Source organism: Nanorana parkeri, unplaced genomic scaffold (assembly GCF_000935625.1).
Source record: "Nanorana parkeri isolate BGI_ZX_2015 unplaced genomic scaffold, ASM93562v1 scaffold770, whole genome shotgun sequence".
Taxonomy (NCBI): Eukaryota; Metazoa; Chordata; class Amphibia; order Anura; family Dicroglossidae; genus Nanorana; species Nanorana parkeri.
In genome coordinates this window covers 669,979-682,765 of record NW_017307038.1, presented here as the reverse complement: position 1 = coordinate 682,765, position 12,787 = coordinate 669,979, and the positions used below count along the sequence as shown (strand labels likewise).

General features: G+C 44.1%; 1 protein-coding gene across 1 annotated transcript in view; it reads right to left on the bottom strand.

The window, feature by feature from the left end:
* The window catches only part of DAB2IP (DAB2 interacting protein), a gene marked incomplete at its 3' end in the record, with an annotated part of 219,584 nt that overhangs the window by 122,293 nt on the left and 84,504 nt on the right, over positions 1–12,787 (bottom strand). The window contains exon 3 of the mRNA XM_018564654.1: positions 8,249–8,367. Within this exon, the coding sequence (XP_018420156.1) occupies positions 8,249–8,367 (119 nt within the window). The remainder of the gene's footprint in view (positions 1–8,248; positions 8,368–12,787) is intronic.

Sequence of the window (12,787 nt, the reverse complement as noted above, 5' to 3'; positions counted from 1 at the left end):
GAGCGGCTTGCCCTGCTGTGTCTACGTGTTTGTGGAGACACAAACATCTTACTAACACACACAAGGGTGGCTCTATAGGATCCTGCAAGAGCAAGAAGCCACCCTGAAACAGGATATCTGAACCAGTGCTCAGGGGACCAGCTGATTCTGCAGGAAACTTAAACTTTTAAACATAAAGAACCTTTTGACTTTAAAACCCCTCAAAATGCATTTAGAAATTGCAGCTTACCTTTTTTAGATGCCCTTTTCTCAAAACTTCATGACTGAAACACCCTGGTTAGTTCTCACTGTTTGAGAGGGCTGGTGGAGTTTTGTTTTCCGTAAATTAACCCTGTCTGTAATGTGCTGGCAGATTTTATTATGACGTATAATCTAGATGAGAAGGACTGTGTGTCCTAACAAAGGGTTAAAAATCTCAAGGCATTGTATGTTGGTGTAAGTTTAGGCCCCTGTCATGAAGCCAGAGCTAGCTTGTGTGGCCGGAATGCTGGACGGGCACCTGTGCATGCATGTGCGCATGCGCATCGTCCTACACAAATGATGGTGTGCAGCCGCGTGCCTCTACGTGGGCGTGCGTGCACCACGCTGTACGTGCGGACAAGCGCACACGCCCGTTCCTAATTATGGCGCCAAAAGGGCTATTTAAGGGCTATTTAAGGGTGAGACACCCAGACCTCCCTGCTGACTGACCTTCAGCTATTACCTTGCTCCTGAATCCTGTGTACCTGTTCGATCTCCTGCTACCGACCCGGCCTGCTTGACCTTGCTCCTGTTCTGTGCTCCTTGACCCCGGCTTGTCTTTGACCTCTCTCCTGCCTGCTACCTGGATACCACGCTGCCTGCAAGTTACCGACCCGGCCTGCCTCCGATTACGTCCTGCCTTCTGATCTTGTACTTCGCTGCCAGATTGTTGATGACCCGGCTTGTTTTACTCTGCTTCCAGGATCTTGTACTTCAACCTGCATCCTGCTAAGGAACCCCTGCAACCTGTACGCAGCTCTGACAGGAGTCGCAACCTACCAGCACTTGTGCCACTCCTTGTCCTCACGCACCTGTTCCCACCATGCATGGGGTGTTTGGACTGGAGCAGCAAGAGAGGCCGACCTCGTCATCTCAGGCTCCCCCTAAGGTACGTGACAGCCCCATTCATACCTGCAATTCCTCAGTTAGACTCACGTGATTTGCTGCAGGCAGGAGGCGCTATATAATACGATATCAGCTGCCACCATCTACAGCTGTTCACATGCCGTTCATAAGTAACCACAAAAGCCTGAGATTACCTGCGGATGATTGCACCTGAACGCAAACATCATCCACAGGTAGTCACATTATGTGCGATTACTTGCGAACTGCTTGCAAACAGCTGTGGGCAGTAGCAAATGTCATTGTATTATACAGCACCACCTGTCCGCAACAGATCGCAAGAGTCAATTTGTGAGACTCGTGTGATCAGAACAATTCGCAGGTGTAATTGGGGCCAAAAAACTACCCTTCAGCGTGGTTGTGTCCGATGTAAAAAACCCGCTCCGAACAAACAGCTAGAAAAGGAATAAATATTTTTTTTTAAATTACTTTTCAGTATGCTTTGTGAATGGGAACACAAACATAGTGGGGGTTTCAAAAATATGACTGAAAAAGAGGAAATACATTTTTTAAGGGGTTGAGCAGCATTTGTTATAAAAGGAGGCCAGCTCCAATCCCATGTGCGGGGCAATGTTCTCCCACTTTCTTTTACTATATAAGAAAAGACGAACAGGTCAGACAATCTAGCACGGATACCAAGCTCCAACTCTGGCACCTTGCCTCCCCAGGTATAACCTCTTCAAGCAGTGAGTAAAAACAAACTACAAACATATAAAAAGTTAGTCTTCTCTAAAAACATCATTGTGAATCTTCTGCCATCTGACTGTCACAGCCGTAGAGCAAAGAGCTGCTGAAGGATGTGCCAATGTGTAAGGAAGACGAACATATGAGCAATGTTTCTGCCAGGCCGATATTTAGGTGAGCATGTCTTGTGTGCAAATGTGCCTATTTCAGGGAAAGGACTTAAAAGCCAACAACATCTGCTGCCTCCCACTTCCATGTAGAGAAATATTTATTCTGCGCTTCCTACGTGACTTTGTCAGATTGATAAACAAAGAGGGCCGAACGTGCCAAGCGCCAGAAGCAAAGATATACAAATAAAATGCGTAAACTAATGCGTTTTCCTCTGTGATAAATAATTGAGAAGTGCAATAGTAGATCCCCCCCCCCAGAACTCATAGACCCAGCAATGGGTCAATAAAGGGCAGCTGGGGCTGTAAAGATGAGTCTTGGGGAGAAATCTGGGCCAAATAAGAAGGAACACAGCCAGAGATTGTTTACAAGCAATGAATAATGCAGACACGCATTATATTCTGCTGCTGTTTCAGCAGCATCGACTTATTTCATGCTTATCATTCCGCCGGAGTAACCCGACATTGTAGAGGTATTTGTACGTTATCTGCGGAGAGCCGCCATCTGATGGAGAGATAAAGACTCTGGAACGCGCCGCTGATCATCCAATTTCACTGACATGTTCCACTCCAGGAGAGAGGTGAGGAATGGAGGGACGAGACATTTTAGGCGCTCGCCTCTGATGTCGCGACACGGGCTGGATCAGCCACCATCAAATGTGAATTAGGTGCAAAAATCCTTGCAGAAATATCAGATGGTCGGTGATGAAAAATGTGAGCCAGCCTGCAGGTACATACAAACGATCCACATTATGTTGGCCAGGTGCACCATGACAAATTCCCAATATGCAGAAATGATGCACCATCACTAATGTGGGCCACATTCACCACGACTGTAAAATGACTTCCAGTGTGATAGTAAGAGGGACATCAGTTAAACTGCCCATACACACAGTCATTTCTGATGTGTCAATTAAAGCTGAATTCATGACTGTAATCTGGTATTGTAAGTGGTTTGAAGAGCTACTTTTTTTTTCAAATATGTGTGGAGTTTTTTTCTAAATGTATGTGTACCTCTATTGTGACATATACATCTATATATGCCCAGGTACCCCAGAGCAGGTAAATCATGCTTCACAGCTGGTCCATCTAGAGATTCAAGACACCACAAACGGCCACAAATTCCTTCCAGGGTCTGCACACTGAAGACTTGAGATAGAAATGTAAAATGGTTCTACAGTAGCCTCTAACGCCTTTACAGCAGTCCAAAAAGCAGCAGAACCTGAAGCAATCAATCCGCTCGCATTAATGTACAATTAAGTATTGCAGCTGGGAGATAAGGCGTATGGACATATGGCGCTGCGCCAATCTACTTTACATTGCAAAACTGGCGGTCATTGACCACAATGGTAAGCTGAAGGAATAGGACATATATTAAAGGTCTCCTGGGAGTGTCATTATACAGGAATGAGTGTATAGGAAAACGCTTGTATTGACAGAACAGAAGAATCACATATGATTGGAGGATGAGGTAATTTATCATCCACCTAATTGTCACAGAAAACAGCCAAAAATTCCACAGAGACAAAGCTGGACAAAACTAGTGAAAAAAGGTATAACAGTCGGGCTTTCTGGTAAACAATACATGGTGGCATAATTGCAAAATGATCAAACTGGAAAAAATAATAATCTTAACTTGCATAGGTCTTTTAAAGAGCATATTTATGTCATTGATCCCATCTAGCATCTGGCACCAGCTAACCCCTTGGATTTTAGTGGCGGCTGCAGCAGAGGCAGAAGCTGTGAGGGAGCCCAGGTAAGGCCAGTATAATTGGGGTGAGGAGGCCTTCACAAATGCACTGTTAACGTGCCCTGCATGGGCAAGGTGACAGTGTCTATTTAACAGATTACAAATGTATATGGATAGTGTAAGCCAGTGCAGATTCTTTGGTAAGTGAAAGACCTTCAAAGTCCTGGCTAAAAATAATTGCCCAGTCTAAGTAAGTGGGGGAGGTTGAAGGGGCAGTCATGGCATATATACCTGACAATTTAATGAAGGGGTATAATTTGGATAGTTAGAGGGGTCTGTATTTGGGAGGTGGTCCTAGAAAGTCTAAGTGATTATATCTTCCAAAGCAGACATGGATACTGGGGACGTATTATAAAGAAACACCAGGTGATATGCAAGGAATGAAAGTGGACCAGCACTCAAAAAATTGAAGCTTACCATGTTATTAGATGAAATGTTAATTATACCCAAGCAGTAGCTTGCAAAGTGTACTAAGGACTTGTTCACACTATATCCAGTGCATTCCGGCACGGTTAGTGGCTGCAACGCACTGGATTGCATAGAGCAAGCCTCCCTGCGTTCTGGGGCGGGAGGGGTCGTGGCGCTGCCATTAATATCAATGGCACAACAGACACACCTTCCAGTCACAGTGCAATCGCCCTCACCAGAATGTGTGGTATAGCACTGCCCTGCATTCTGGTGCGATGCAATTGCAAAAAATAATGCATGCTCCCCAGAATGCAGGGAGGCTTGCTCTATGTGATCCAGTGCGTTACGGCCACTGAGCACACTGGAACGCACTTGTGTGAACAAGCCCTTAGTCTTGGTATGGTATCTTTACTTTTTTGATTTTTTTTTCACTTATGCTTTTTATTTTTTTAAATATATGAGACATACCATAGAAAAACACAAACAATAAAAAACATTGTGTTAAACAATTATATTTATATTTTACATTGGAGGAGGCTAGGTATTAAAAAAGGGGTGTGCAAATGAATTTGGAATTCAGGATTCCGTCTCTCCAATCCAGAAGCCAGCAGAATTTTGTTTAGGAGCCAGCTCCATTTACAACTAGAGAAAACCTCAAAAGTTGGTCCCGCCAGCTTTAAATATTAAGAAGCATTAGCTACCTGGCATCTCTGATTTGTCCAACCCTGTATTAAATTATTAAACCTATCATGACAGATGTAGAGGGGCTGCCATTGCTAACCTCCTATTGAAAATTCTAGCTGCCTAGTCACAGTGCTAGATTATAATAAAGACAGTAGAGATTCTAATAAAAAGTTAGGACAGTCCATAGTAAATGAATTTCAAAATTGTAATAACTAATTAAAGTCAAAAATCATTATTTCAGAAGGAAGAATTGAAGCCTTCATAGTTGCCTTGGTCAAGGTGGCCATACACATCTATTATAGATTTAGGTATGAGCGATTGCAAACAAGCAATCATCGATTAAAATATTGAAAAAAGCAACACACACCATATTGTTCCACACTTTGCAATCATCTGGAAATGTGGATTGAAAAGAAGATCTTTCCATTATAAATGTATAATAGCCTTGAAAAATGATAACAATCGTTCTGAATTACAATTGGTTCTGCTGGCACACACAGGTATGTGTTCAATTGATGAGCAGTGACCAACATAATTCTGCCACAGCCAATAATCTTGGCAGAGTCTAAATCGATCGAGAGCTCACTAAATCAATCAAATGCGGGGATCTTTGTGATTTTCACTCAATTTGATCATTTAATTTGAATGACCATTGAATGATTGATTGTATGATCATATCTATTAGGGCTTCCTTTAGGCTAAAGGAATGATCACATACAATACACATTCCTGATACTTGGATGAATCCTTCCCATAATATCTGCTACCATCACATGCACAATGTACAGCCAATGTACACTTGCACTTTAGCATAATTCTCTTGAATGGGGGGGGGGCATGATTTTAAAACAGCTTAAGACCCAAGACCCAAAAGGGACAATTAATCCAACAATGCTTGCGAGTCATGCTAATCCACTGGATTCCAAACAGCCTCTGAGTCATTGGTGCAAAACAAGCATACACACTAAGCATTCTACAATTCTTGTATGCTCTTAGACTCTCAAACTATTGAGCCTAGAGGATCAGTATGACAGGCAGGAAATTAGCATTTTCAGATTGAGGTCAGCATTGGCAGTCTCTGTATATCTCCCATGACAGCTAGTTAAATACACAGATGAAACACATACTGAAATAGATTTTTGTGCCTGCCAAGAGACCTGTAAATTCATGTTCACCCCCCTATGATTTTGCTTTGCTGTGTGGCTGCATATCGCAGCAAGTGACAGCATGTCTAACAAGCAGCAATTCAGCAGACTAGGCATAATGACCGCCTCCTTCTGTCACATGACCGCCACATTGTTGACCCCCCACCCTGTAATCTTTCCTTTCTATACGCTAATTTAAGCATCTCCCCTTTCAGCCTACCAACATACATAGCAATCACTCCCTCATAAGACCCATTTCTACTTTCAGCCAGCATGCAGCATCTCATTATAAAGACAGATTAAAGGGAAATACAGTGGCTGTGGCTGGACTAATACCAGCAGAGAATGCGCTGGTTGCTATCAGTTATTGCGCACCAAAGCGGCCTGGACATTCTGGAAGATTTAACCCTTTGTGCTAGGCAGTGGCAAAAGGTTGTCTCCTGGGGAAAATGCCCAGCCTTACCAGGGATGCCAGTATTTAGCAGGAGCTGCCATCAGTGCTAACATCATTTTGTCCTCTTGTTCACACGAATATTTAACATATACTCCGGCAACATAGAGCTGCTTCAATATGCCGTGACCAATTACCTGGCAGATGATTGGACCTCTGATTAGAATGGTGCATGTGACAAAATTTAAAATTTCAATATTCTGGCTCCGGAGCTGCATAGATGGGTCACACAGAATCTTTAATTCACTAACAGCAGCAATGACTGCAATGTCTGGTTACCCATAGCAACCAGAATTTACCTTACCGGAGTCATAAAACATGGCAGTCACTATGATTTACTGCTTTTTATTATAATACAAACCCCAAAATTCCAGGACTGGCTGTTATTCGGAACTGAGTAAGAGAACAAAAGCAAACCATAGCATGAGGTGACTACATATGGCAGAGGGGACAGCTAACTCAGAAGTGGACAAGTTAATTATTCTGACTATTGGAACTGGCTTATTCTCAGCAAATCCACAATGCCATACCTCACCATCACACTCATTACAGCAGCACAAAGTGCAGCAACCCACAGTAACCAGCCCGAAACTGGGGGGAATTTATCAAAACTGGAGCAGACAGAATTTGGAGCAGTTGTCCATAGTAACCAATCAGCTTCCCTCTTCAGTTTGTTCAGTTAAGCTTTGAAAATGAAAGATAGAAGCTGATTGGTTGCTGTGCACAGCTGCTCCAGATTCTCTTTGCTCCCGTTTTAATCAATTACCCTCATAATATTTTACTGACGTGATTGTAGTATGCCGATATTGGACTGATTGCTATGGGTTGCTGTAGCTCTACTAAATGAGCCCACAAGGCTTCAGCCTGACCCTTCACTGCAATTGTCAAAACAGCATACAGTATATGTTGTTGTAAGGAGCACCTAATTATCAGCTGGACTAGAGAGCTGACAATCCACACCAAACCACAACAATAATACAAAAAAGATGTTGTACTGATGAAGGAATTAGAACCATAGAAAATCCAACAATGAGAGAACAATTTTATACATTTTATAGCAATAAAATCTTTTAAATAGACCAACAGAAAAATACAGCAAATATAGACAGACTCCACTGACATAAAATGTATCTTTTTATGGTCCTCATTAAACCTCAACAACGCAGAGAACCAACTGAACATTGGCCTCCAGCCACTGCAATAAGGCACAACATTTTAGCGCACAGAATTCATATAGCACAACAATGGAGTTTTTTCTACAGAAACACTTAATAATCTGCTTTTACCACACTAGAAATCTAACCCAAAGCCATCTGTTCCCAAGAAAGAAGAAGACCATTTCTAAGGTGTAATAACTCTCAGTGTAACTTCTCTGGGAGTCTGATGGGAATTCATCTCCAGATATGAAGTTTTGGGTCACCCCCTAACTGTGCTTAGCACAGCAGCGAGGTATCTGTCTCATGGTGCTGGATACATTCAGGTTTGACATTCCTGTACTCAGCCAATCTGTCACCTCCTCCATCCCTGAAAAGTTGCAGTCACATAGATGACATTTATAGTTATTATGGTGGGGTGCCACTTACATGGGCAGTGACTAGAAGCTCCTAGAGGCAATGGTGAAGGGGAATTCGGATGCCCAGAGAAGAGGATTGGGGTGGACATTAGCCATATAAATGGGCACTTTTCTGTCGTTGCCAACCATGGATTCAGATAGCAGGTGATAGGAACTGATACAATGTGACAAGCTACAGGAAGAAATATCTCCCTGCGCAGTTACACTGTATTCATTCACACAGGGAAGAATCCATTACCTTACCGATCATTGTCGACGCTTCGAAAGCCTGGGATGATGTGGCGGAAGCTGCTGTTTCGGTCGAGCTTCGGCTGGCTCTTTGTCCGTTTGATGGAGCCTTTAAGGCGACGGCTGAGAAAGCCCTGGGGGACGAGACAAGATCGACACATTAGACAAATCACAGTCACCTTCCCTTCCCAGTTTTAATTTCTATTAGATTGCGTACTGAGAGCTCCGAGCCACGGGAAGAGATGCTGTATGTTGTCAGGGTAGCACACAAGCATCCATCTCACATCTGCTGCTCCCAGAGTCTGCGAAGGGCCAGCAACGTCACCGTGAGACCTCCCTGAGCCTCTGTTACCATGGCAACCACCCGCTCACACTGAAATGCTGTCAGACAAGCCAGGCTGGCATACTGCACAGCTCCCTCACAGATCAACAGCTCAATCAGCCCTCTTAGTAAACCTGGAAAAATGGCGGCTGTGGTTCTTCCGCCATCTTCCCAAATCACAGAAACACATGCACCATAGCTAATGGACAAAGCCAGAAGCCTGATGCAAACAGACGTTTCCTGCCAGTCTCCCACACCCATCAGAAAAGCAACAGCTGGAAGGTGATTGGTTGTGCGGGCTAACAACATTACTATTCTTTGCACTCATTTTCAATGTAAATCCTAGAGAGGTCAGTGTTGCAATAACACCAGCAAAGGTGTCACCCATAGCAACCCAAATCTAGCTGTCAATAATCCAGTACAGGTACAACAATTGACTGAATGATCAGGCTGGCTGCTAAAGGCAAATCAAACATTACCTGCCGGGTTTGTATATGGGATAGTAAAGAAACAGCCCACCAAAAATGTCAATTCTAGCGTGGAAGGAAGCTGGGAAGCTGAATCCCCCCACCAGTTCCTTATATCCCTCAGGGGCTCAGGACAAAGCCTCTTTCCAGTGCTCCCATCTCAGCAGCCTCCATCTGTATATAAAACAAGTCAAACCCCCACTAGAGAGAGTGATACCCCTATTATAGTGAGTAGGGCCAGGGACCACTGAAGTTCAAGGTATGAAACACTAGATGGGGACTCAAATATCACAAAACTGTCCAGAACTGAAAACTGAAAAATTAATTGCAGATGGACTGACACTAAAGAAAATGTGACACAATAGACAAAGAAGAAGGACACAAGTGGGAATATAGAGGAAGGTTTCTGTTGCTGCACCAGTTTACCAGTAGGATAGCACGCGGGGGGCGGGCACGACAATGAGATGTTTTGAAGAATGTGGAGCAATCCCATCCAGGAAACATATAACAGGTGAATAACTTAAACAGACTCTGGAAGTATCTGTGTGATCCCTGAGAGAATTGTGGACACACATCATGTTACTGTATGTCCTGCAGACAGCTGCAATCAGACAACATAGCTGCTTGCTGAACTAAGACATGTGAAACCTTAAGAACCCGTACCAATGTAATGTGGTAGCCTGTGTAATACATATTATTTACAAAGTTAAGGATTTCACTGCCCTGCCTCTCCATATCACTTTTGTCAGGAACACAGACGTTTCCCTTTAAATGGAATCTGTCAAATGGGAAGTAGGATCAGTGATGTAAGAGGACTTGCCTATATAAACCTCCAACTCAGCAGTGGAAATTGTCCTGCGGCTGGGGGTTCAATGCTGCAGATAATCATTTACAATATTCTGCCAGAGTGATTTCCATATTACACTGTGACGGGTTCCATGCACACAACTACTTATCCAAGAGATCCTGGTTACAGGTAAACCCCCATTCCATTCCGATTTTTAATCCATCCAAAAAGTAGCTCCAGCTGCAATAGTCACCTTCTCTCTGGTTCTATTCCCCGCAGTAATTGCTTTCTGCCACAAGATGTCCTCAGTCTTCTGGGTTGAGGGCTTGTTCACACCATGTTCAGACCAGATGTGGAACAGATCTAAAATTACGGTGCAGTGCGTTTTTGATGCGTTCTAGTGCATTTTTAAGCTTAAAATGGACTTTTAGGAGCAGTTCAGTGTGTTTGCATGCATTTACATTAGGGATGCACCGAAACCAGTATCGGTGCCAATTCCGAGTATTTGGGCGAGCACTTGTACTCGCCCAAATGCTCCGATGCTTACCTCCAATACAGGAACTTCCGGTAAGAGAGAGATCGCTGGAAGGGAGATTGGTCAGGAAGCCAGGCTGCTTAGCAACAAGTGAAGCCGGCTTCCTAGCCAATCGGGAAGCTGGTCATGACATGCAGCCCGGCTTCCTGATTGGCTAGGAACCCGGCATCACTTGTTGCTAGGCAGCTTGGCCAGTCAGCCTCGGGAAGTGAAGCCGGTGTTCTTTCAATAGAACAATGGCTTTCCATGCAATCAGGAAGCCGGGCGGAGGATCATGACCCGCCGCCCAGCTACCTGATAATCGGGGAACATGGCACCAGTATCGGTTTTGGTGGTATTGGTGAAAAAAATATACTCGATACTGAAAAACTGGTATCAGTGCATGCCATTTTTATTTCCTCGCACTGGAACGGACTTCACTGGTGTAAACAGAGCCGCAAAATACCATAGGAATAAATTGGGATGTATTTCAGGTGCAGAAAAAAACGTTCTGGTCCGGACATGGTGTGAACAGTGGCAGCGGAGACACAGACTGCTGCAACCAGCGTTCTGTCGAAATCGCCGACTTCTGCATGCCCCTGCTGGTGCCACCGTTACTCTGCTGGTGCCCCCCATTCTTCCGCTTGTGACGTCAGTTCCCTCCTCTGCTGATTGACTGCAGGCGGGTGCAATAGCCAGCCTGCTATTGCAATGTAAAATAGCCAATAGCAGGCTGGCTTTTCCTCCTCGCCACTGCCTGCTGTGTTAACATTTAGCTGCCTCAGCAGACAGCTGTCATTCCCCAGTGACGTGGAAAGGTGACAGTAGGGGTCAAAAAGACCCCTACTATCACCTTAAAGAGAATCTGTCACCTCCAATGTGCTATCACATAGGGGGATTGTGAGCCCCACGATGTGATAGCAATGGGGTAAAAAAAAATTAGTTGAAAAAATTTAATTAAAAATACCCCCCAAAAAAATGTGAAGTCCCCCAACCCTACGAACGCGCACATACTAACGGAAACACAAGTCGGTGTACCTACGTAGAAAACCGATGATTGTGCTACACATGTCAGGTATTGCCACATGCCCCAGAGTGAGAGCATTAATTTTCAGGCCAATATTCATGGCTAACGCTAAACTGATGACTGGGCTTTTATAATAAATATTTAGATGGTGGCAAGCTTCATTTTTGGTTTTGGCCTGAAAATTCTGCTCCGGGATGTGCCTTGTGGTGCCATTGATTTCAATGGCATCCCAAATGCCCCTTCTGCCCGCTGTGTGATCACCTGTACTGGAACGCGCTGTACTGCAATGTCCTGCGCTCCAGTGCGGTGTGAGAGCAAAAAATGTGCATACAGTTTTATATCTTTATGTTTGTAACACTCCATTTGTGTATTTTATTTAAAATAACAGATGGTCCTTTTTTTATCCGATTTTTTGATGAATCGGCTATCGGTTATAAAAATAATCGTTAGTTGCAGCCCTAGTGTAGTCATTCTGACTAGAGGTGCACCAAAATAGAAATTTAAAAACCTAAACGAAACCGAAATAAAAAAAAATAATTGTCAGGCCAAAACCGAAAATGTTTTTATTTTTTTGACCCGCCGCCCAGCTACCTGATAATCGGGGAACATGGCACCAGTATCGGTTTTGGTGGTATTGGTGAAAAAAATATACTCGATACTGAAAAACTGGTATCAGTGCATGCCATTTTTATTTCCTCGCACTGGAACGGACTTCACTGGTGTAAACAGAGCCGCAAAATACCATAGGAATAAATTGGGATGTATTTCAGGTGCAGAAAAAAACGTTCTGGTCCGGACATGGTGTGAACAGTGGCAGCGGAGACACAGACTGCTGCAACCAGCGTTCTGTCGAAATCGCCGACTTCTGCATGCCCCTGCTGGTGCCACCGTTACTCTGCTGGTGCCCCCCATTCTTCCGCTTGTGACGTCAGTTCCCTCCTCTGCTGATTGACTGCAGGCGGGTGCAATAGCCAGCCTGCTATTGCAATGTAAAATAGCCAATAGCAGGCTGGCTTTTCCTCCTCGCCACTGCCTGCTGTGTTAACATTTAGCTGCCTCAGCAGACAGCTGTCATTCCCCAGTGACGTGGAAAGGTGACAGTAGGGGTCAAAAAGACCCCTACTATCACCTTAAAGAGAATCTGTCACCTCCAATGTGCTATCACATAGGGGGATTGTGAGCCCCACGATGTGATAGCAATGGGGTAAAAAAAAATTAGTTGAAAAAATTTAATTAAAAATACCCCCCAAAAAAATGTGAAGTCCCCCAACCCTACGAACGCGCACATACTAACGGAAACACAAGTCGGTGTACCTACGTAGAAAACCGATGATTGTGCTACACATGTCAGGTATTGCCACATGCCCCAGAGTGAGAGCATTAATTTTCAGGCCAATATTCATGGCTAACGCTAAACTGATGACTGGGCTTTTATAA